The sequence below is a fragment of the Phoca vitulina genome, unplaced genomic scaffold (assembly GCF_004348235.1).
Source record: "Phoca vitulina isolate PV1807 unplaced genomic scaffold, GSC_HSeal_1.0 scaffold90, whole genome shotgun sequence".
Taxonomy (NCBI): Eukaryota; Metazoa; Chordata; class Mammalia; order Carnivora; family Phocidae; genus Phoca; species Phoca vitulina.
The window spans coordinates 545,972-570,447 of NW_022589793.1; the positions used below are offsets into that span (position 1 = coordinate 545,972).

At 37.9% G+C, this 24,476-nt stretch overlaps 2 protein-coding genes across 2 annotated transcripts in view; one reads left to right on the forward strand and one right to left on the reverse strand.

The window, feature by feature from the left end:
* The window catches only part of LOC116626773 (ATP-binding cassette sub-family A member 3-like), a 177,460-nt gene that overhangs the window by 61,464 nt on the left and 91,520 nt on the right, over positions 1-24,476 (forward strand). The window contains exons 11-14 of the mRNA XM_032396276.1: positions 13,091-13,220; positions 21,646-21,800; positions 22,048-22,203; positions 22,510-22,720. Of these exons, the coding sequence (XP_032252167.1) occupies positions 13,091-13,220; positions 21,646-21,800; positions 22,048-22,203; positions 22,510-22,720 (652 nt within the window). The remainder of the gene's footprint in view (positions 1-13,090; positions 13,221-21,645; positions 21,801-22,047; positions 22,204-22,509; positions 22,721-24,476) is intronic.
* On the reverse strand, positions 1,034-1,853 carry LOC116626770 (40S ribosomal protein S6-like). The gene is made up of 2 exons (XM_032396274.1): positions 1,747-1,853; positions 1,034-1,676 (listed from the first exon to the last, which is right to left on the reverse strand). The coding sequence occupies exons 1-2, from the start codon at positions 1,851-1,853 to the stop codon at positions 1,034-1,036; spliced, it is 750 nt and encodes a 249-aa protein (XP_032252165.1).

Genomic DNA, 24,476 nt, shown 5'->3' on the forward strand with positions numbered 1-24,476 from the left:
CTATCCCTTCACTTTCAGCCCATGTGTGTCTTTAAATATATGTGAATCTCTTATAGACGGCATTTAGTTGGGTCTTTTTTTTTTTTTTAAATCCATTCAGTCATTCCAGGTCTTTTGATTGGTGAGTTCAGTCCATTTACATTTAAAGTAACTATTGATAAGTCAGGTTTTACTACTGCCACTTTGTTGTTTTCTGACTGTTTTATGGTTCTCTTGTCCTCTCTTCTTTTGCTGTCTACTTTTTTTTTGGTTTGATGATTTTTTTCGTAGTGATATGCTTTGTTTTTTTCTCTTTTCTTTTATGTGCCTATTTTAAGTTTTTCTTTGTTGTTACCATGAAGCTGCATTGAACCTTATAATTATGACATCTATTTTAAGCTGATAACACCTTAACCTTAATTGTATCCAACAGTTCTACACTTTTATTCCTTCCCCACACTTTGTTATTAATGTCAGTGTTTACTTCTTTCTGTATTGTGTATCCACTAACAAATTTTGCAATTATAGTTACTCTTAATCATTTTGTGTTTTTCACTTTTATACTGTTTAAAAGTGATTATGTACCACTGTTACAGTATTATTATATTCTGTGTTTGTCTGTATATTTACCTTTACCAATGATATTTGTATTTTCCTATGCTTTCGTGTTGCTCTTTAACATTGATTCATCTCAACGTGAAGAATTTCCTTTATCACCTCTTGTAAGGAAAGTCTAGTGGTGGTGAACTTGCTCAGCTTTTGTTTAACAGAGAAAGCCTTCACCTCTCCTTTATTTTTGAAGGACAGATTTGCTAAGTAGAGTATTGTTGGTTTGTAGTTTTTTCCTTGAGTACTTTGAATATATATCATCCTATTGTCTCCTGGCCTGCAGGATTTCTTATCAGAAATCCACTGATAGTCTTATGTGGGTTCCCTTGTATATGAGGACTTAGTTTTCTTTTGGAGCTTTGAAAATTCTCTTTGTCTTTGACTTTTGACAATGTAATTTTTTTTTTGATGTCTGATCTTATTTATTTGTGACTCTTAGAAAATCTCATTTTTGACTGGACTCAGACTTAGAGGTAGAAGCTCTCAGAGAGGACAGCCTCTGTCTCTTGGCAATCTGTTCCTGGCGTTTTTCTGTGGCCTCCTTCATTCTCTTGGCCAAAAGTTTAGCATATTCTGCAGCCTCTTCCTTAATTTTCTCAGTGTGCTGCTTCTTCAAAGCAATACACCGCCGTTTGTGCTGGAGGACACGTGGAGTAACAAGACGCTGAATCTTAGGCACTTTGGTTCTAGGTTTCTTACCTTCTTTGTTTAGGGGCTTTCTCACAACATACTGGCGGACATCATCTTCTTTAGAGAGATTGAAAAGTTTGCGGATTCTGCTGGCTCTTTTGGGCCCCAGGTGAAGAGGCACAGTAGTATCAGTGAGTCCAGGAATATCCTTCTCCCCTTTTTTTACAATGACCAAGTTGAGAACACTGAGATTGACATCCACAGTGCAACCCCGAACAGATTTGCACTTTCTCTCTCCAGTCCTCCTTGGTCTATAGCAGGAATGCCCCTTACTCAGCAGCAGGCGGACACGGCCATGGGTCAAGACACCCTGCTTCATGAGGAAGCCTTGTTTGTCATTGCCACCACTGATTCGGACCACATAACCCTTCCATTCTTCACCCAGAGCATCAGCAGCAGCAGCAGCAGCCCCTCCGGCAATCCTGTGGGATTGCAGAGGCCAGGCAGCCCTCCAGAGCATCAGCAGCAACTTCTGTGGCCATACACTTCTTATAAAAGGTACGAAGTTTATGTTCATCGTCCACTTCAGTGAGTTTCTGGCAGCCAGTAGCTGGGAAAGAGATGTTCAGCTTCATCCTGAAACAGGCTACCGCCTCTGAGGTGCCATGAAAAAGAGCTGACAATGTAATTTTAATGTGTCTTTATGTAGACTTCTTTGGTTGAACCTATTTGGGCATTTTTAAGCTTTATGAATCTAGATGTTCATTTCTATCCCCAGAGCTGGGAAATTTTCAGCCAGTTTTCTTCAAATAAACTTTCTAGCCCTTTCTCTATCTCTTCTACTTCCATGACTCTGTTAATGAATATGGCGTTTCTTTTCATGGTGTCTTATATGTCCCATAGTATTTCTTCATTATTTTTCATTTGCTTTTTGCTTCTCTGACTGGATAATTTCAAATGACCTGTATTTGAGTTTCCTAAGTCTTTCTTCAGCTTGATTGAGTCTGCTGTTGAAGCTTTCTATTGATTTTTTTTTTCAATTCAGTCATTGTATTCTTCAGCTGTAGGATTTTTGTTTTTTCATGGCTTCTCTCTTTGCTGAACTTCTCATTTGTTGATGTATTGTTTTTGTCTAGTTGTATATCTGGGTTCTCCTGTAGTCCACTAAGCTTCTTTCTTTTGTATGATTATTTTTGAATTTTTTGTCAGGCAGTTCATAATCTCTATTTCTTTAGGCTTGGCTACTGGGGCTTTATTAGCGGTGTCATGTTTTCTTGATCTTTCATGATCCCTGTAACTTTGCCTTGGTATCTGCACATTTAAGAAGAAGTTATCTCGATTCTTTACAGACTGCCTTTGGCAAGAAAAGACATTTGCCAGTCAGCCTAGCCTGGGATTCTGGGTGGGCCAGTTTGTGGGGCCCATGGGCAGATGTGGCTTACTGTTGGGGCTCATGGGGTGTACCGTTGTATGAGAACTGCAGGGTCTGTGGTCAGGCAGGGCCCATTGCTGGTGGTCTGCAGCCTAGTGGGACTGTAGTCTAGCGGGGTTGGCTGGCGGTGCTTTCTGGCCATGGAGGGCTGCCTGGCCTCTGCAATCCCATAGGATTGCTGGAAGGGGCTCTGTTGTTTGACAGGATTGGCTGGGGGGCCTCTGTTTGCAGGAGGATCTACCAGTGAGACTTTGTGGCTAGGCAGGGCTATCCGATGGGAACCGTGGAACTACCAATGAGATCCAGCAGTGCCACCACCTGAGAGCCTTTACCCCTTCTCTTTGGTCCCAGCTCTTGCCTGGTGGTCTAGCTGTGTCAGTTCCCCTGGCATTCCATGTGAGGCAAGATAGAAGTGGGAAAGACAGAAACCTGGGGAAGTTGGATGTCTACCTCTTTCTCCCTTTCTGCCACTGGAGAAATTGTGGGCTGAAGGAATCCTTCTTGATGCTGTTCTGTGTTGACTTGGAGGAGAGGCAATGTGGGCAGAGTGAAACTGCTTCTTTTTCCCTCAGTTTCTGTGCTCCACCAGGGTGCTGGAACCTTACCTCTGAGCTCCAGAAATCTCACAGTGCCGTTCTTGTCCATGGGTAGTTGCTAAATCTGTTTATGTGTGGTGGGGGGGAGGAGAGCAGAGGACCTTTTATTCTACTGTCTTGCTGACATCATTCTGGTAATGCCTCTCCTTATCTCTGATAATTTTCCTTGTTCTGAAGTCTGTTTTGTCTAAAATTAATATAGCTACTCCAGATTTTTTATTAGTGCACCATAATATATCTTTCTCCATTCCTTTAATTTTAATCTTTCTATGTCTTTGTATTTTAAGTGGATTTCTTGTAGGTAATATATAGTTGCATCTTTTTAAAAAATCTACCTTGTCAAGTCTCTTAATTGGTGTATTTAGTCCATTATCGTGTAAAGTGATTATTAATATAGTTGAATAAATGTCTACAGTATTACAACTGTCTTACATTTGTTGCATTTGTTCTTTGTTGCTTGTTTTGTCTGTCCCTCCTTTTTTGCCCATCTAGAGTAGTCTAGTCTAATTTTATCTATATTGCTCAATAAGTAAGGTTCTTGACACTTCCACCCCCAGATGCTTTCAAAATCTTTGTTTTTAAAGATTTTTATTACTTAGTCTTTGGTAGTTTAAATATGATATGTCCAGGTCTGGGTTTTTTAACATTAGTCCTGCTTAGTGTTCTCTGAGTTTCCTAGATCTGTAATTTGATGTCTATCATTAGTTCAGAAAATTCTCAGTCATATTGCTTCAGATATTTCTGCTCCTTTCTCTCTTCTTCTAACAATCCATGTATGCTTGCTACCCTTGTGTATTTTTCCCACAGTTCTTGGATATGCTGTTCTGGTTATTTTCATTCTTTTTTTTTCTTTTTATTTCAGTTTGAAATGTTTCTATTAGTGTATCTTCAAGCTTACTGATTCTTTCCAGTTCACTGATAAGCTCATTAAAGGTATTTTTCATTTCTGTTATAATATTTTTGATTTCTGACATTTCCTTTTGATTCTCTATTAGGGTTTTCATCTCTCTGCTTAAATTACACATTTGTTCTTCATTTTGTCTGAGACCTTAGCATATTAAACATAGTTATTTTATATTACCAGTCTGGTAGTTTCAAAATCTCTGCCATATATATATCTGGCTATTTCCTATATTCCATTCAGACTGTGTTTTCCCTTGCCTTTTAATTTTTTAATAAAAACCAGACATCATGTATTGGTTAATAGAACTGATGTAATTATTCTTTAAGTATGAGCTTTCATTTTTGTCTGGTTAGGAATTAGTCTGTATTAAGAAAAAAAGAAGAAGAAGAATGTAGCAGGAAGGGAAGAATGAAGCGGGGGATATCGGAGGGGGAGAAGAACCATGAGAGACGATGGACTCTGAAAAACAAACTGAGGGTTCTAGAGGGGAGGGGGGTGGGAGGATGGGTTAGCCTGGTGATGGGTATTGAGGAGGGCACGTTCTGCATGGAGCACTGGGTGTTATGCACAAACAATGAATCATGGAACACTATATCTAAAACTAATGATGTAATGTATGGTGATTAACATAACAATAAAAAAATTTTAAAAAAAGGAATTAGTCTGTATTTACTGTTTACTTAAGTTTTATAGTTGTTAGAGGCTTTACTTTCCTCTAGTGTCCTTGTTTTTTCTTGCCCTCTTTTGTCTTTGCGTTTTCCTAGAGACCCCTTAAATAGTTTGAGCCTTGTGGTTCTATCTTCTCTAATCCCATTATTATATATGAGCCCTACTGATGAGGTGGTGAGGTGAAAAGTGGTGAGGAGGAAAAGTGTTCTGTAATCATCAGACTACGTCTCAGTCTTTTAGTATGCCTGTGCCCCTGGGCTCTGACCTTCCCCAGAGCTCATCAGTTCTCATGCACCTCCTTAGTTGAGACAGGAAGGTTACAGGGATGGAGTTGGGTATTTCACTTTCCCACATGTCTGCGAGGCTCTGATAAAGGAGCTTCCCTTGAGGACAGGCCATTGTTGCTGAGAACAGACAGTTGGACATATTGAAAAGTTGTTTATCTTGCCCTGAGGTATTTCAAAATTGCTACTTCCCCCATGTCCCCTTCCTGGAAGCCCAAGGATGTTTTCCTCTAATCTTCACCATGAAAACCTGGTGAGCCTCTTGGAAGGTAAACTCATAAAAGTCTGCAGACTTCCTAAAACTTGTTTTCCAGGAGTTTTTTACTTTCACACTAGCCCACATTCAGCCATCAGGAATTTGTCAGTCACTATTTAAGTGGTCTTATGAGTTACTGGCTCCAGTGGCTTCTGCTCCCCGTGAGATGTGATTTGCCAGCATTCCAATTTTTGAGGCATTCGTTTCTCCTGTGACCTCAGCGCCAATGGATCTAAGAATTACTGCTTTCAGTTTATTCAGCACTTTGTCAGAGAATGAGACTTAGAACTTCTAAGAACTTTTTAAAAGAATTTATTTATTTATTTATTTATTTGAGAGAGAGAGAGCATGAGAGGGGCAGGGGCAAGGGACAGGGAGAAGCAAACTCCCTGCTGAGCATGGAGCCCTAAGCAGGACTTGATCCCAGGACCCTGAGATCATGACCTGAGCTGAAGTCAGATGCTTAACCAACTGAACCACCCACTCGCCTCTAACTTCCAAGATCTTTTCATGTTGGAGAAGACTGTATTTTTATTAGCTCCTTGAGCATGCTAAATTTCAGTTTGTAGCTTAAAAACTTTATGACTTCAGAGAAGAGTTAAGATGACGGAGGAGTAGGGGACCCTAAATTCATCAGGTTCCTGGAATTCAGCTAGATAATTATCAAATCATTTTGAGCACCTGTGAAATCAATTGGAGATCTGAGAAAAGAAATGCTGCAATTCTACAAATAGAAAAGCGACCACTTTTTGGAAGGTAGGAGATGCAGAGACTTTAATCAGGGAAGATATATCGGAGGATACTGTGAGGGGAGGGAGCCGCTTTAAGGAGGCTACCAAAAGTATTACAAGCAGCAAAATGCAAAAGCGGAACTTTTAGAAGTCTGCTACAGTAGGGGTTGTCCCTGGCTCAGAGGTGCTCAGGCGGCGAAGTGGGGCATAATCCCACATGGGACAGTGTGGGCTGAGGCTGCCTGGGGTCCAAGAATTACAGGAGGTGCCTTAGTGCAGCAGAGTTCCCAGGCAAAGGAACAGGGAAGCCAGCTGAAAACAGCCAGTTTAGGAGCCAGCTTTCTGCTCAGTGTTGCCATAAACTGTGAACTGCTGCACTGTTGCATGTGCATGACCACTGTCTGGACAGGGGCCCAGCAAAAGGGAGAAGCATGGAAAGATACCCCTCTCTCCCTGCCTCCCCTGGGAGGAACAGCACTGGTCCACGCCACAGGAGTCTGTAAAATTTGGCGACTTGAAACTTAGTCGTGTGCCAGAGATAAAAATGATCAGTCACGGGCTGAGTGAACACAGAGTTGGATGCAAACCAGGGAGACAAAAGTGATTGATTGTTTTTCTGTGAGGGCTCACTGAAGAGTGGCAGCACGAACTTTCAACTCTGGGCCTAGAGAGCAGGGTGCCATCATTTTCATCTCCCCATTGGTGCTTAGAGCCTTCAGGGAACAAACCAGTAACACATAATCGAATCTGGAGCTGCTTACACTGAGCTCGGCCTCCTGGCAAGGGAGATACAATTCTATCAGGGCAAGGGCACTTGATAATCAGCACAACAGACCCCTCCCCCAGGAGACCAGCAGGAACAACCATCTAGCACACAAGTTTACTGATCACAGAGAACTGCAAAACTTAAGCTCTTGGGGAAAACAGTATATAGCATTCATGGTTTTTTAAATTATTCTTTAGTCTTTCAGGTTTTTTTTTCATCTATTTTCTTATTTTTTCAATTCTTTTTTATTTTTTATTTTTATATGTGTTATATATAAGTTCTAATATATATATACGTAGATATTTTCTTTGGTTTCTGTTCATTGTATTTTATTTTTGCATATATGTAAGCTTTTCTTTCTTTCCTATTTTGGGATCTAGTTTCTTTTAACAAGCAGAACAAAATATACCCAGGATCAAGTATTTTGCTCTGTTTTGTTTCTGGTTTGATTTTTTTTCTTATTTTGTCTTCCTTGTGTTTTCTTCTGGTTTGTTTTATTTTTTTCTGTTGTTGTTGGTATTGTTGTCTTTTCTCCCTCTTTCTTCTTCTTTTTTAGACATAATGACCAGATGGAGAAATTCACCACAAAAGAAAGAACAGGAGGTGGTACTCACTGCCAGGAATTTAATCAATATGGATATAAGATGTCTGAACTAGAATTTGAAACAATGATTATAAACATACTAGCTGGGCTTGAAAAAAGCATAGAAGACAATAGAGAATCCCTTCCTACAGAAATAGAAGAACTAGGGGCACCTGGGTGGCTCAGTCGTTAAGCGTCTGCCTTTGGCTCAGGTCATGATCCCAGGGTCCTGGGATCGAACCCCACATCAGGCTCCCTGCTCGGCGGGAGGCCTGCTTCTCCCTCTCCCACTCCCCCTGCTTGTGTTCCCTCTCTCACTGTGTCTCTGTCAAATAAATAAAATCTTAAAAAAAAAAAAAAGAAATAGAAGAACTAAAAACCAATCAGGACAAAATTAAAAATGCTATTACTGGGATGCAGTAAAAAAATGGAAGCTCTAACAGCAAGGACAAGTGAGGCAGAAGAGAGCCTCAGTGATTTGGAGACAAAAAGATGGAAAATAAAGATGCTGAGAAGAAGAGAGAAAGACAAATACTGGGTCATGAAGGAAAACTTTGAGAAATCAGCGATTCCATAAAGCGAATAATATCCGGATAATAGGGGTCCTTCCTAGAAGATAGAGAGGGCAGGGGCAGAAGGTTTATTTGAACAAACTGAAGCTGAGGACTTCTCTAACCTGGGGAAGGAAAGAATCATTCAAGTCCAGGAGTCACAGAGGACCCCCCAAATCAATAAAAATAGATCAACACCTCAACATATAATAGTGAAGCTTACAAATTTCAGAGATAAAGAGAAAATCCTGAGAGCAGCACAGGACATGAGGTCTTTAACCTACAAGGATAGAAACATAACACTAGCAGCAGACCTGTCCACAGAGACCTGGCAGGCCCAAAAGTACTGGCATGATATATTTAACCTATTAAATGGGCAAAATATGCAGCCAAGAATACTTTATCTAGCAAGGCTGTCATTTAGAATAGAAAGATAAAAAGCTTCCAGAACAAACAGAAACTAAAGGAATTTGTGAGCACTAAACCATCCTGGCAAGAAATATTAAAAGGAATCCTTTGAGCAAAGAGAGAGCCCAAAAATAATGTAGACCAGAAAGGAACAGAGACAATCTATAGAAACAGCAACTTTACAGGTAATACAATGGCACTAAATTCTTATCTATCAATAATTACTCTGAATGTAAATGGACTAAAGACTCCAATCAAAAGACACAGGGTATCAGATTGGATAAAAAAATAAGACCCATCAATAAGCTGTCTACAAGAGACACATTTTACTCCCAAAGACACCTCCAAATTGAAAGTGAGGGGGTGGAGAACCATTTATCAAGCTAATGGACATCAACAGAAAGCTGAGGTAGCAATCCTTATATCAGACAAACTCAATTTTAAACCAAAGACTATAATAAGAGATGAGGAAGGACACGCTATCATAATAAAAAGGTCTATCCAACAAGAAGATCTAACAGTTGTAAATATTTATGCCCCTAACTTGGGAGCAGCCAAATACATAAACCAATTAACAACAAAATTAAACAAACACACTGATAATAATACAATAATAGTAGGAGACCTTATCACCCCACTCACAGCACTGAACAGATCATCTAAGCAAACAATCAACAAGAAACAAGGGCTTTGAGTGACACACTGGACCAGATGGACTTCACAGATATATTCAGAGCATTCCATCCTAAAGCAACAGAATACACATTTATCTCTAGTGCACATGGAACATTGTCTAGAATAGATCACATACTGCATCACAAATCAGGTCTCAACTGATACAAAAAGATTGAGATTATACCATGCATATTTTCAGACCACAATGCTTTAAAACTTGAATGCAATCACAAGAGAAAATTTGGAAGGAACACAAATACATGGAGGTTAAAGAGCATTCTACTGAAGAATGAATGAGTCAACCAGGAAATTAAAGGAATTTAAAAAAATAAATGGAAACAAATAAAAATGAAAACAGGACAGTTCAGAACCTTTGTGATGCAGCAAAGGAGGTATTAGGAGGGAAGTATATAGCAATACAGGCCTTTCTCAAGAAACAAGAAAAGCCTCAAATGCATAATCTAACCTTACACCTAAAGGAGCTGGAGAAAGAACAGCAAATAAAGCCTAAATCCAGCAGGAAAAGAGAAATAAAGATTAGAGCAGAAATCCAATGATATAGAAATAAAAAAAATTAGAACAGATCAATGAATCTAGGAGCTGGTTCTTTGACAAAATTAATAAGATCAAGAAACCCCTAGCCAGACTTATCAAAAAGAAAAGAGAAAGGACCCTAATAAATAAAATCATGAATGAAAGAAGAGAGATCACAAGTAACACCAAAGAAATACAAACAATTATAAGAACATATTATGAGCAATTATATGCAAACAAATTAGGTAATCTGAAAGAAATGGAGACATTCCTAGAAACATATAAACTACCAAAACTGAAACAGGAAGAAATAGAAAACCTGAACAGACCCATAACCAACAAAGAAATGGAATCAGTAATCAAAAATCTCCCAACAAACAAAAGTACAGGGCCAGATAGCCTCCCAGTGGAATTCTACCAAACATTTAAAGCAGAATTAATACATGTTCTTCTGAAGCTGTTTCAAAAAAATAGAAATGGAAAGAAAACTTCCAAACTCTATGAGGCCAGCATTACCTTGATCCCAAAACCAAAGACCCTACCAAAAGGAATTACAGACCAATATCCCTGATGAGCATGGATGCAAAAATTCTCAACAAGATACTAGCTAATAGTATCCAATGGGCACATTAAAAGGATTATTTACCATGACAAAGGGGGATTTATTCCTGGGCTGTGAGGGTGGTTCAACATCTGCAAATCAATCAATATGATATACCACATTAATAAAAGAAAGGACAAGAACCATATGATCCTGTCAATAGATGCAGAAAAATCATTTGACAAAATATAGCATCCTTTCTTGATAAAAACTTTCTGCAGTGTAGGGATAGAAGGTACATACCTCAATATCCTAAAAGCCATCTATGAAAAACCCACAGTGAATATCATCCTCAATGGAGAAAAACTGAGAGCTTTCCCCCTAAAGTCAGGAGCATGATGGGAATGTCCACTCTCACCACTGTTGTTTAACATAGTACAGGAAGTCCTAGCCTCAGCAATCAGACAACAAAAACAAACAAAAAATAAAAAGCATCCAAACTGGCAAGGAAGAAGTCAAACTCTCACTCTTTGCCGACAACGTGATACTCTATGTTGAAAACCTAAAAGGCTCCACCCAAAAATTGCTAGAACTGATACAGAAATTCAACAAAGTCACAGGATATAAATCAATGCACAGCAGTTAGTTGCATTTCTATACACTAACAATGAGGCAGAAGAAAGAAATCAAGGAATTGGTGCCATTTACAGTTGCACCAAAAACAGTAGGATACCAATGAATAAACCTAACCAAACAGGTAAAATATCTGTACTCTGAAAACTAGAGAACACTTATGAAATAAAGAAACAAAAAATGGAAAATCATTCCATGCTCATGGATTGGAAGAACACATATTGTTACAATGTCTGTGCTACCCAAAGCAATCTACACATTCAATGCAATCCCTATCAAAATACCATCAGCGTTTCTCCACAGAGCTAGAACAAACAATCCTAAAATTTGTATGGCACCACAAAAGACCCCAAATAGTCAAAGCAGTCTTGAAAAGCAAAGCTGGAGGCATAAAATTCTGGACTTCAAGCTGTATTACAAAGCTGTAGTCATCAAGACAGTATGGTACTGGCACAAAAACAGACACATAGATCAATGGAACAGAATAGAGAGTCCGGAAATTGACCCTCAGCTCTATGGCCAACTAATCATCGACAAAGCAGGAAAGGATATCCAATGGGAAGAAGACAGTCTCTTCAACAAATAGTGTTGGGAAAATTGGACACCACATGCAGAAGAATGAAACTGGACCACTTCCTTACACAATGCACAAAAATAAACTCAAAATGGATGAAAGACCTAAATATGAGAAAGGAATCCATCAAAATTCTAGAAGAGAACACAGGCAGCAACCTCTTTTACCTCAGCTGCAGAATCTTCTTGCTAGACACATCCCCAAAGGCAAGGGAAACATAAGCAAAAATGAACTGATCATAATAAAAATTTTTAAAAAATAGAGACTTAAAAAAATCAACTATTGGGACTTCATCAGGATAAAAAGCTTTTGCACAGCAAAGGAAACAGTTAACAAAACTAAAAGGCGGGGCACCTGGGTGGCTCAGATGGTTAAGTGTCTTCCTTCAGCTCAGGTCATGATCTCAGGGTCCTGGGTTCAAGCCCCGCATCGGGCTCCCTGCTTGGTGGGGAGCCTGCTTCTCCCTCTTCTCTCTACTGTTCCCCCTGCTTGTGCTCTCTCGCTCTGTCAAATAAATAAATGAAATCTTAAAAAAAAAACTAAAAGGCAAAATAGATGTGGTATGTATATATATATATATATATGTATATGTACATACAAACACACACACACACACACACACAATGGAATTTTACTCAGCCATGTAAAAGAATGAAATCTTGCCATTTGCAATGTCATGGATGGAACTAGAGGGTATTATGCTAAGTGAAATAAGTCAGAGAAAAATACCATATGATGTCACTCATATGTGGAATTTAAGAAACAAAACAGATAACATAGAGGAAGGCAAGGAAAAATAAGACGAAGATTGAGAGGGAGGCAAACCATAAGAGATGCTGAACTCTAGGAAACAAACTGAGGTCTGCTGGAGGGGAGGTGGGATAATTGAGTGATGGGCATTTATGAGGGCACTTGATGTAATGAGCACTGGGTGTTATATGCAACTGATGAATCCCTAAATTATACCTCTGAAACTAATAAAAAAACTTTATGACTTCAAGGAGCTTTACTTGACTATCTTATATAAAGTAGCACCATCTACCAATGTTACTGCAATAGGTAATCATTTACAGGTTTTTGCTTTTTGTGTGTTTCTCCTACTGGAATTTTTCTCTCATGAGAGCAGGAGCTGTTTTGGTCTTGTTCATTAATGTATTAATAATACCTTATACAATGTATGCCACATAGTATAGGCCCTCAATAAATATCTTTTGAATAAATGGATTGATTAGCAGTGATTAGTTTTAGGAGATGAGGCAGAGGGAAATGTGTAAGGTAAGTCAGTCTCAGGTTTCTGTCTGTACATCTGTGTGGGTTATGGTAAGGAATGTGGCAGGAGGAATACATTTTCAGATATGCTAATGAGTAGTGTTGGGAGTGCCGCAAGGAAACCTAGTATAATGGGTGTCCAGCATGAAATTCTGGAACTTAGCAGGAAGACATTGATTGGGGCAGACTGTGGCATTATCAACCTCAAGACAGTAGCTGGAATGAAGTGGGACTGGATGAGATGGTTCAGTAGGAGTTTTGTAGACCTACTTCTAAGGTCTCTGCATATATTACCTTTAAATATTGTTTATTTTTCACAGTTTTATCTTTTCTGTGCTTTCAGTTTTTCTCCTTTGAGATTAATTTTCTGTCATTTGTTCTTTTCTGGATAATTGATAGACATGCCTGTCCTTTATAAGCAGTAATAATAGACATAAAGGTAGTATTTGTTTTTTTATTTTCATAGGAATTCACAACGGAGAAGGATACCATCATGGCAGTAAAAAACTTATCTTTCAATGTATATGAGGGACAAATCACTGTTCTTCTGGGACCTAATGGGGCAGGAAAGACTACCACCTTATCAATTCTCACAGGTAAGTTTTCAGGGTCACCCTGATCACAGATACTGTGCATCAAACTCTGAAGCTTCTGTGTACCCTCTTAACATTGACATCATTGTTATTTAAGTTATATACACAGTTGTTGATTAATTCACACTCTTCTTTTAATTTAATTTTATTATGTTATGTTAATCAACATACATTACATCATTAGTTTTTGATGTAGTGTTCCATGATTCATTGTTTGCGTATAACACCCAGTCCTCCATTCAATACGTGCCCTCTTTAATACCCATCACCAGGTTAACCTATCCCCCCCCCGAACCCTCAGTTTGTTTCTCAGAGTCCATAGTCAATTCACACTCTTCTTAAAGGACAAATCATTTGTTGTAAAGTTTAAAAATCAGTATTTATTTTTGCATCTCACATGCATCTTCTTCATAATATACTGTTCTCATTGATGAATGCAAAGACCCTCTTTTTTTTTTTTTATTTATTCCTTTATTTTCTTTTGTCTTACTTTCCCTTTTATTCCCCTGTCCCCTTCATAGGAAACCCATTCTAATTCAATTTACATAGTTTTCATTGTAAAATGTATAATATATATTCTTATGAATGGATTTTTATATTTAAAATTTTTCAATTAACAAAACTAAAAGGCAATGCTACGGAATGGAAGAAGATATTTGCAAATGACATTACAGGTAAAGGGCTGGTATCCAAGATCTGTAAAGAACTTCTCAAACTCAACACCCAAAAAACAAATAATCCAGTCAAAAAATGGGCAGAAGACATGAACAGACCCTTCTCCAAAGATATACAAATGGCCAACAGACACATGAAAAAATGTTCAACATCACTTGCCATCAGGGAAATACAAATCAAAACCACAATGAGATACCACCTTACACAAGTCAGAATGGCTAAAATTAACAAGACAGGGAACAACAGATGTTGGTGAGGATGTGGAGAAAGGGAAACCCTCTTACACTGTTGCTGGGAATGCAAGTTGGTACAGCCACTCTGGAAAACAGTATGGAGGTTCCTCAGAATGTTAAAAATAGAGCTACCCTATGACCCAGCAGTTGCACTCCTGGGTATTTACCCCCAAAGATACAGATATAATGAAAAGAAGGGGCACATACATGCCAGTGTTCATAGCAGCAATGTCCACAATAGCCAAACTGTGGGAGGAAGCTGAGATGTCCTTCAAAAGATGAATGGATAAAGAAGATGTGGTCCATATATACAATGGAATATTACTCAGCCATCAGAAAGGATGAATATCTACCATTTACATTGACATGGATAGAACTGGAGGGTATTATGCTAAGTGAAATAAGTCAATCAGAGAAACACAATTATCATATGGTTTCACTCATATGTGGAACATAAGGAATAGTGTAGAGGACAATGGGGTAGGGGGGAAAACTGGGAAGAAATCAGAGAGGGAGACAAACTATATGAGACTCTTGACTCTGGGAAACAAACTGAGGGTGGCAGAAAGGGAGGTGGGTGGGGATAACTGCCTGATGGGCATTAAGGAGGGCATGTGATGTGATGAGCACTGGGTATTACACTGAACTGATGAATCATTGAGCATTATATCAAACACCAATGATGTACTATACCTTGGCTAATTGAATTTAAATTAAAAAATTTCAAACATTCATCCAGGATGAAAGATTTTATACCCTTACACCTACCACCTAGATTCTACTATTTTAATATTTTACTGCACTTGTCCCATATCTATTGATCCCATTTTTAGGCATCTCAAAATTAATTTTAGATGTTAGTATGCTTTTTACTAAACAATTTGATATGCATATTTTAACTATAATTTTTCTTTTGGTATAAAATTTTATTATGATGAAACACTTAAATTTTAAGTGTTTATTTGCTGAATTTTGACATGCATACATCTCTGTAATCCAATTGGCTGTTAAACTGGAGAAATTCACTACAATTCCAGAAAATTCTCACTTTACTCAAGTGATCCACTTGTCATTCATAGCAACCAGTACATTTCAGATGAGGCAATAACTTCATTCATATCATTAATGTATACTAATAAGCCAGATATTTGTTTTTTTATAAGGATTTAAGGTATATCTATTTATTTATTCATTTATTTATTAATGTTTCAAGTTTTATTTAAATCCCACTTAGTTAACCTATAGTGTAATACTAGATTCAGGAATAGAATTTAATGATTCATTATGTACATATAACACCCAGTGCTCATCAGAGCAAATGACCTCCTAAACCCATCACCCATTTAGCACATCCCCAGCCCACCTCCCCTCTAGCTACCCTCAGTTTGTTCTCTGTAGTTAAAGAGTCTCTTATGTTAGGCTTCCCTCTCTTTTATTTCCCTTCCCATATGTTCATCAGTTTTGTTTCTTAAATTTCACGTAAGTGAAATCATTTGGTATTTGTTTTTCTCTGACTGACTTACTTCACTTAGCATGGTACACACTAGCTCCATCCTCATCATTACAAATGGCAAGATTTCATTCTTTTTGGTGACTGAATAATATTCTATTGTATATATATGCCACATCTTCTTTACCCATTCATCAGTTGATTGCCATTTGAGCTCTTTCCATAGTTTGGCTATTGTTGATAATGCTGCTATAAACATCAGGGTACATGTACCCCTTTGAATCAGTATTTTTGTATCCTTTAGGTAAATACCTAGTAGTGCAATTGCTGGGTCGTAAGGTAGTTCTATTTTTAACTTTTTGAGGCACCTCCATATTGTTTTCCAGAGTGGCTGCACCAGTTTGTATTCCCCCTAACAGTGTAAAAGGGTTCCCCTTTGTCTGCATCCTCACCAAAATCAGTTGTTTCTTATATTGTTAATTTTAGCCATTCTGACAGGTGTGAGGTGGTATCTCATCGTGGTTTTGATTTGTATTTCCCTGATGGCCAGGTGATGTTGAGCATGTTTTCATGCGTCTGTTAGCCATCTGGATGTCTTCTTTGGAAAAGTGTCTATTCATGTCTTCTGCCCATTTCTTAACTGGATTATTTGTTTTTTGGGTGTTGAGTTTGAGAAGTTCTTTATAGATTTTGGATACTAACCCTTTATCAGATATATCATTGGGAATATTTTTTCCCATTCCAAAGGTTGCCTTTTAGCTTTGTTGATTGTTTCCTTTGCTGTGCAGAAGCTTTTTATCCTAAGGAAGTCCCAGCAGTTGATTTTTGCTTTTGTTTCCTTTGTCTCTGGAGACATCTCTAGTAAGTTGCTATGGCTGATGTCAAAGAGGTTGCTGCCTTTGTTCTCCTCTAGGATTTTAATGTTTCCTGTCTCGCATTTAGGTCTTTCATCCATTTTGAGTTTATTTTTTGTATGGTGTAAGAAAGTGGTCCATTTCATTCTTCTGCATGTTGCTGTCCAGTTTTCCCAACCCCATTTGTTATAGAGACTGTCTTTTTTTCCATTGGATATCCTTTCCTACTTTGTCAAAGATTAGTTGACCATACAGTTGTGGGTCCATTTCTGGGTTCTCTATTCTGTTCCATTGATCTGTGTCTGCTTTAGTGCCAGTATCATACTGTCTTGATGACTACAGCTTTGTAATACAGCTTGAAGTCCAGAATTTGATGCCTCCAGCTTTTCTTTTCTTTTCTTTTTTCTTTTCTATTTCTTTATTTTTTTATTATGTTAAGTTAGGCACCATACAGTACATCATTAGTTTTTGATGTAGTGTTCAATGATTGCGTTGGCTATTTGGGGTCTTTTGTGATTCCATACAAATTTTTGGATTGTTTGTTCTAGCTCTGTGAGAAATGCTAATGGTGTTTTGATAGGAATTGCATTAAATGTGTAGATTGCTTTGGGTAGTATAGACATTTCAACAATATGTGTTCTTCCAGTCCATGAACATGGAACGTTTTTCCATTTCTTTGTGCCTTCCTCAATTTCTTTTATGAGTTTTCTGAGTACAGATTCTTTGCCTCTTTGGTTAGATTTATTCCTAGGTATCTTATGGTTTTGGGTGCAATTGTAAATGGGATCAACTCCTTAATTTCTCTTTCTTCTGTCTTGTTGTTGGTGTATAGAAATGCCACTGATTTCTGTGGACCGATTTTATATCCTGCCACTTTACTGAATTCCTGTATGAGTTCTAGCAGTTTTGGGGTGGAATCTTCTGGGTTTTCCACATAAAGTATCATATCATCTGCAAAGAATGAGAGTTTGACTTCTTCTGTGCCAATTTGGATGCCTTTTCTTTCTTTTTGTTGTCTGATTGCTAAGGCTAGGACTTCCAGTACTATGTTAAATAACAGTGGTGAGAATGGACATCCTTGTCTTGTTCCTGACCATAGAGGAAAAGCTCTCAGTTTTTCCCCTTTGAGGATGATATTCACTGTGGATCTTTCATATATGGCCTTTATGATGTTGAGTTAAGTTCCCTCTATCCCTACTTTGTTTAGGGGTTTTATAAAAAATGGGTGCTATACTTTGTCAAATGCTTTTTTCTGCATCTATTGAGAGGATCATATGGTTCTTATCCTTTCTTTTATTAATGCATAATATTGTTTTGATTGATTTGTGAATATTGAACCACGCTTGCAGCCCAGGAATAAATCCCACTTGATTATGGTGAATGATTCTTTTAATGAACTGTTGGATTTGATTTGCTAGTATCTTGTTGAGAATTTTTGCATCCATGTTCATCAGGAACATTGGCCTGTAATTCTCCTTTTTAGTGGGGTCTTTGTCTGGTTTTGGAATCAAGGTAATGTTAGCCTCATATAATGAGTTTGGAAGTTTTCCTTCCATTTCGATTTTTTGGAACAGTTTGAGAAGAAAAGCTGTTAACTCTTCTTTAAATGTTTGGTAGAATTTCCCAGGAAGCCATCTGACCCTGGACTTTTGTTTGCTGGGAGATTTTTTTTTTTTTTTTTAGTTTATTTATAACCCCATGTGGGCCTTGAACTCATGACCCTGAGAGCATGCTCTAACTGAGCTAGCCAGGTGCCCCTGTTGGGAGGTTTTTGATTATTGATTCAATTTCTTTGCTGGTTATAGGTCTGTTCAAATTTTCTATTTCTTCCTGTTTCAGTTTTGGTAGTTTATAGGTTTCTAAGATTATATCCCTTTCTTCCTGGTTGTCCAGTTTGTTGGCATATAATTTTTCATAATATTCTTTTATGATTGTATGTATTTTTCTGCTTTTGCTTGTGATCTCTCCTTTATTATTTGTTATTTTATCCATTTGGGCCCTTTCTCTTTTCTTTTTGATAAGTCTGGCTAGGGGTTTATTGATCTTATTAATTCTTTCAAAGAACCAGCTTCTAGTTCTACTGGGCTTTTTGTTTGTTTTTTTCTTTTTTTTTTTTTTAAGATTTCATTTATTTATTTGATGGAGAGAGAGAGAGAGCAAGCACAAGCGGAGGGGGGAGCAGCAGAGGGAGAAGCAGGCTCCCCACTGATCAGGGAGCCCAAAGTGGGTCTCAGTCCCAGGGCCCTGGGATCATGACCCAAGCCAAAGGCATTCACTTAAATGATTGAGCCATCCAGGTGCCCCCCATCCCCTCACTTTCAATCTGCGTGTGTATTTAGGTCTAAAATGATTCTCTTGTAGCCAGCATATCGGTGGGTCTTATTATTTTATTCATTCTGATACCCTATGTCTTTTGATTGGGGCATTAAATCCATTTACATTCAGTGTGATTATTGATAGATATGAATTTAGTGCCATTGTATTACCTGTGATGTCATTTTTCTTTTTTTTTAATTTAAGCTCTAGTCACCTTTTTTTTTTTTTTTAGATTTTATTTTTGAAAGACAGAGAGTGTGTACAAGCAGGGGGAGCAGCAGTCAGAGGTAGAGGGAGAGGCAGGCTTCCTGCTCAGCAGGGAGCCCGATGTGGGACTTGATCCCAGGACCCTGGGATCATGACCTGAGCCAAAGGCAGACGCTTAACCGTCTGAGCCACCCAGGCACCTCTGGAGATTTTTCTGTTCCTTTCTAGTCTTTGTCACATTTGGTCTTTCTTTTCCACTCATGAGTCCCCTTTAATATTTCTTGCAGGGCTGTCTTAATGGTCATCTACTCCTTTAGTTATTGTTTGGGAAACTATCTCTCCTTCTATCCTGAATTAACAGCCTTGCTGGATAAAATATTCTTGGCTCCATATTTTTCCCATTCAGCATGTTGAATATATCATGCTGCTTTCTTCTGGCTTGCCAAGTTTCTGTGGACAGATCAGCTTCTAACTTTGTCTTCCCTTGTAAGTTAAGGATTTCTTTTCCCTTGCTGCTTTTAGGATTTTTTTTTTTCCTTATCTTTGTTTTTTGCAAATTTTACCTCTATGTGTCTTGGTGTTGGCCTGCTTTTGTTGATTTTGATTGGAGTTCTCTGTGCCTCCTGGATTTGGACATCTGTTTCTTTCCCCAGATTAGGGAAGTTTTCAGCTTTAACGTGCTCAAATAAACCCTCTACCCCTTCCACCCCCTCTTCTTTTGGGACTCCTGTGATATGAATGTTATTACACTTTACGGAGTTGCTGAATTCCCTAAGTATATATTCACGATCCAGTATTTTTTTTCCCTCTTCTTTTCAGCATTATATTCCATAATTTTGTCTTCTGTATCACTTATTCTTTCCTCTGCTTCTTGCATTCTTGTGGTCATTACATCCAGTTGGTTTTGCATCTCAGTTATAGCAGTTTTTATTTTGGCCTGACTAGTTTTAGGTCTTTTATCTCTGCCCTAAGGGACTCCCTGGGTCTTCTATGCTTTTCTTAAGCCCAGCTAGTATCCTAATGCTTGTTTTTAAATTCTAGATCAGGCATATTCTCATATCTGTTTTGATTATATCCCTGGCTGTGACCTTTTCTTGTTCTTTCTTTTGGGATGAATTCCTCCACCCTGGCATTTTGTCTAGGTCTCTGTCTTCTTCTGTGTGTTAGGAAAGCCTCTTATGTTTTCCACTCCTGAGAGTAATGGCTCTGAGAGGTCATATATTGTCCAAGGCCTGGTGCTTCAGGAAATGTTTCTGGTGTATGTTGTGTGCACTCTACTGCCGTGTTTTGGCTATGTTAACTGTTCATAGCCTCAGTCATCTTATCCCATTTTATTGTATCAGGGAGTTCCTGTATAATTTTCTTGAAATGGATGTGTTGGTGACATTGTGTCAGAAAACACTGGTACTGTTCCTCTTTCAGACACCATGCATTAAAGTGTGATAACTCTATTTATTGTACCTGTTTCTCACCTACCACTAGACAAATAATGCCAGAAGTCAGATATACAAAGTTAGAGGCATTCCAACCCAGTCTCTGCCCCATCTTATGTTAATATCATTAATAATGACACTTTGTTAAAAATGAAAAATCTGGGACAAATGTTAAATGGGTTAGAGGGCGTAGCAACTAGAGTAAAGGAGAACGTTTAATTACCCTAAATGTAATGGACAATCTTGAATACATTTTTCCTTTTCAGAGTGTTTTTTAAAATTTTTTTACATTATTATTATTTGTTCAGAGCTTTGTCAGGGAGGGGCAGAGGGAGAAAGAGAATCTCAAGCAAACTACGGGCACATGGGGCTCAATCTCACAATCCTGAGATCATGACCTGAGCTGAAATCAAGAGTTGGATGCTTAACTGACAGAGCCACCCAGGTGCCCCTCAGAGTGTACTTTTTAAAGTGGAATTATTTTTTTAAAGATTTATTTTATTTATTTTAGAGAGAAAGAGTGCGGGGGGGGGGGAGGTAGAGAGAAACACAAGCAGACTCCACGCTGAGCAGGGAGTCCCACACAGGGCTTGATCCCATGACCCTGAGAGCAGATCTGAGCCAAAACCAAGAGTCCAACGCTCAACCAACTGCACACCCAAGTACCCATTAAAATAGAATTATTGAGTTGTGGAACTTAAGAAGTTTTATAACTATATTTAGTATGTTATCAACTGTTTCATCAGAAAACTGGCCCAGTTGCCATCTATGCATAAACGTTATGCAAACATTTTTAGACTATTACATGAGATTATGTTTTATCTTCCAACAAAATTTTAACTTCTAGAGGGTAGGGGTCCTACATTCTGAATTTTTCATTAAAAAAAAAATCAACCACAGTGTTCATAATGCTGTGCTTAGATCATAGTATGGCTCACATATGTTGTCAAATGGCAGACAGCAGTACTAGAATATTGGAACAGCAAATTCTTCAAAGCATTTTATATTACTCAAGTAATTAATATTATTTTGTACTCATTGAAAACTACAATATATGGATAAGCAAAAAATAAAGGAAAAATTATTTCTTTCCCCATCACCAGACCACTTATATTTACCAGACTATTACTTCTGTAGAAGACTCTGATAACTTCTTTTAGTAATCCTTAAGTAGACTGAAGTTTAGGTGCTAATGGACAGTGTGTTGTCAGGTTCTCTCACAGAGGCTAAGCATCTGTCATGTCTTCTGCTTAATTCCAGGTTTGACTCTTCCTACAAGTGGAAAGGTGTATATTAATGGATATGATAGCTCAAAAGACATGGTTCACGTCAGGAATAACTTGGGCTTTTGCCCCCAGGATGACATATTGTTTTCAGAATTGACAGTATCAGAACATCTCTATTTCTACTGTGTGGTGAGTCAGAGAGATGTTCTTTTCCTCCACTCTTCATATGCTTCAGGCAATGTGACCAAGGATCAACATCCTTACCCTAATTTAGTGGAAGGTTTTTTTGGCATTGTTCTTTTAAAACCATAAAGGAAGGCAAAAGGAAGAAGAATTGTCTTATATATAGATAAATGTGTAAAAGAAGTTCTGATGTAAGAATTTTTTTAAGTATAAAGTTGGAAGCACCATGTAAACTCTGGCCTTATCTTTCTAGATAAAAGGAGTACCTCCAGAGATACGTCTCACAGAAATTAATAAAATGCTGACTTCTTTTGGCCTGCTGGAAAAGCATGATGCACTTGCAAAGTCACTGAGTGGAGGAATGAAGCGCAAACTCTCCATCATTATAGCACTTATAGGAGGTTCCCAGGTAAAGAATGGTTAACATGAGTCCCTGCTCCAGCTGATAAGTGAAACTCACCTGACACAAACCTAAGAGCTGATATGAATCTAACTTTCTAAAAGGAACTTCCAAAATGATAATCAGAGGGGATTCCCATTATTGACCAGGTGGTGTAATGTGGTTATGGGGTTTGAAATTACTATTAATTTTGCAGAGTTCTTAATATAATGTAGTGTAAATTATGTATCTTAACTTAAATATGCCCCCCATAAATAGTAAGTTATCCCATAAGGGACACAGCATGGATCATGGAATTGTTCTTCTGGTCTTTAGGTGGTGATACTTGATGAGCCAACATCTGGCATGGACCCAGTCTCAAGGAGATTCACCTGGAATGTCCTTCAGCAGTATAAACATGATCGTACCATCTTACTGACCACCCACCACATGGATGAAGCTGATGTCCTGGGTGACCGTATAGCCATCATGGTCAAGGGATCCCTGCAGTGTTGTGGCTCTTCAATTTTCCTGAAAAGAATATATGGTCTCTCTCCTTTTGATCATTGTTTGGATGCTAGTGGCTTAATAATATTATTCTAACATGATTATTATTTGTGTCACTCTACACAAGTCTTCAAAAGCTTCCTGTGTCCTATTATGTTAGAGCTAAACTATTGAAATCAACTCTTTGTAATTTAGACAGTTCCTGTCTATTTAATTACTTCTGATTATTACTTAATAAGTGTATTCTGACTTGGAAAATATTCTTTGTTGACCCCACAAAAGTCATGAAGTGTTAAATTTGTTGCAGGAGTAAAGTAATGCTTCTGAGGGATTTGGTACATAGATTCATGGCTTGGAGAGGAGAAAAATCAATGACTAGAAATTTCTGACCCTTTTCAATCAAATCAATATCAAACTTCTAGTGTAATGAGTTAAATGCTTTCAAGTTTATTTTCATGAATATTCCTGAGACGTGGCACTTGATCAACAAGAATTTATTGAACAGAAAATGACCGAACTGTGGAATAAAATTGTCTTGACTTCTTGACTTTGATAAATATATAGTCTGGTTAGTCAGTAAAACTAGTACATTGAAAATGAACAATACAAAAACCTATATAATTGGTTCTGAAATTACATGGCTCAAAGCAGTGAGTGCTTCAAAATTGGGAGGAGACAAATTAATGAGAATAGTTAAACATGATATCATTCTATTAATCATGAATTCAGTATTTGAATTCATTCACCCAACTCACATTTATTACAGGTGAGTTATTCACGTTTACACACATAATCTTATTTAATCTTTATGACATCACCATTTTTATGAAGTAGAACACTGGGGCTCATAGTAAATAATGTATTCAAACCATGTCAGTAAATGGACCTGGGTCCCTCTGATACCACAGCCCATACTTTGCATTCTCATATGCTACCACTTCCCCATCAAGGAGGATGTTGGGTTTTAAATAGTCAATTTGGTGAATATCAGAAAGAGGGGGACTCATATTGTTGAATGCTTTTGCACTTGTATATGAGGATATAGAAATTGATATTTCCATAGTAGGTTAGTTGTAGACACAAAAGTATTACTCAAGTATATTGATTATCCATAGAGTGTCTTCAGTTGTAGGCTTTATAAAGGCAATGGAGAAAAGAACACAATTTTTAAGGAAATTGGATAAGTAAGTAAGAGCAAGAGGCTAAAAATGGGCCTTTTTTACCCCTGGAACAATGAGGAAGTCAGCCTGGATCAGGTTTTTGGGGAGGATCAATAAGAAATTAAGTTTGATGGTCAGGGGTAGAAAATGGAAGGGCACTGAAAAAAACAAGAGTGGTTTTCGTTAGATGTACAAATGTACATATAAGAAGAAGTTAGAAATAGTGAATTCAAAGGCTCCATTCTAGGATATAACAGTAAACCACCTTAAAGTGATGAATGATAATATAAGAGCAACAAGACCAGAAAGATAAGTATGTGCGCATACTTATACACAGATGTGTGCACAAACATGCACATGAACATGTGCATGGGTATAAAATCCTGAACGGATCAGGCAGACTTGGCATTGGAAGTCCACACAGCCTGTTTTCGTATGACAAAGTGAAGACTTCCTAGTACAGTGAGGTGAAATTTTACAGTTTTCATTCATTAATACAGTGAGGTAAAAGTTTCCACTTTTGACGTGTCTGAAATGTGGTGAGTAAGCATTAAGTATTTAAAGAATGATGGAAGGAAGAAAATCCAAAAAAGATATACAACATTAAAACTTTGACAAGTTTAAATTCTGGTCAGC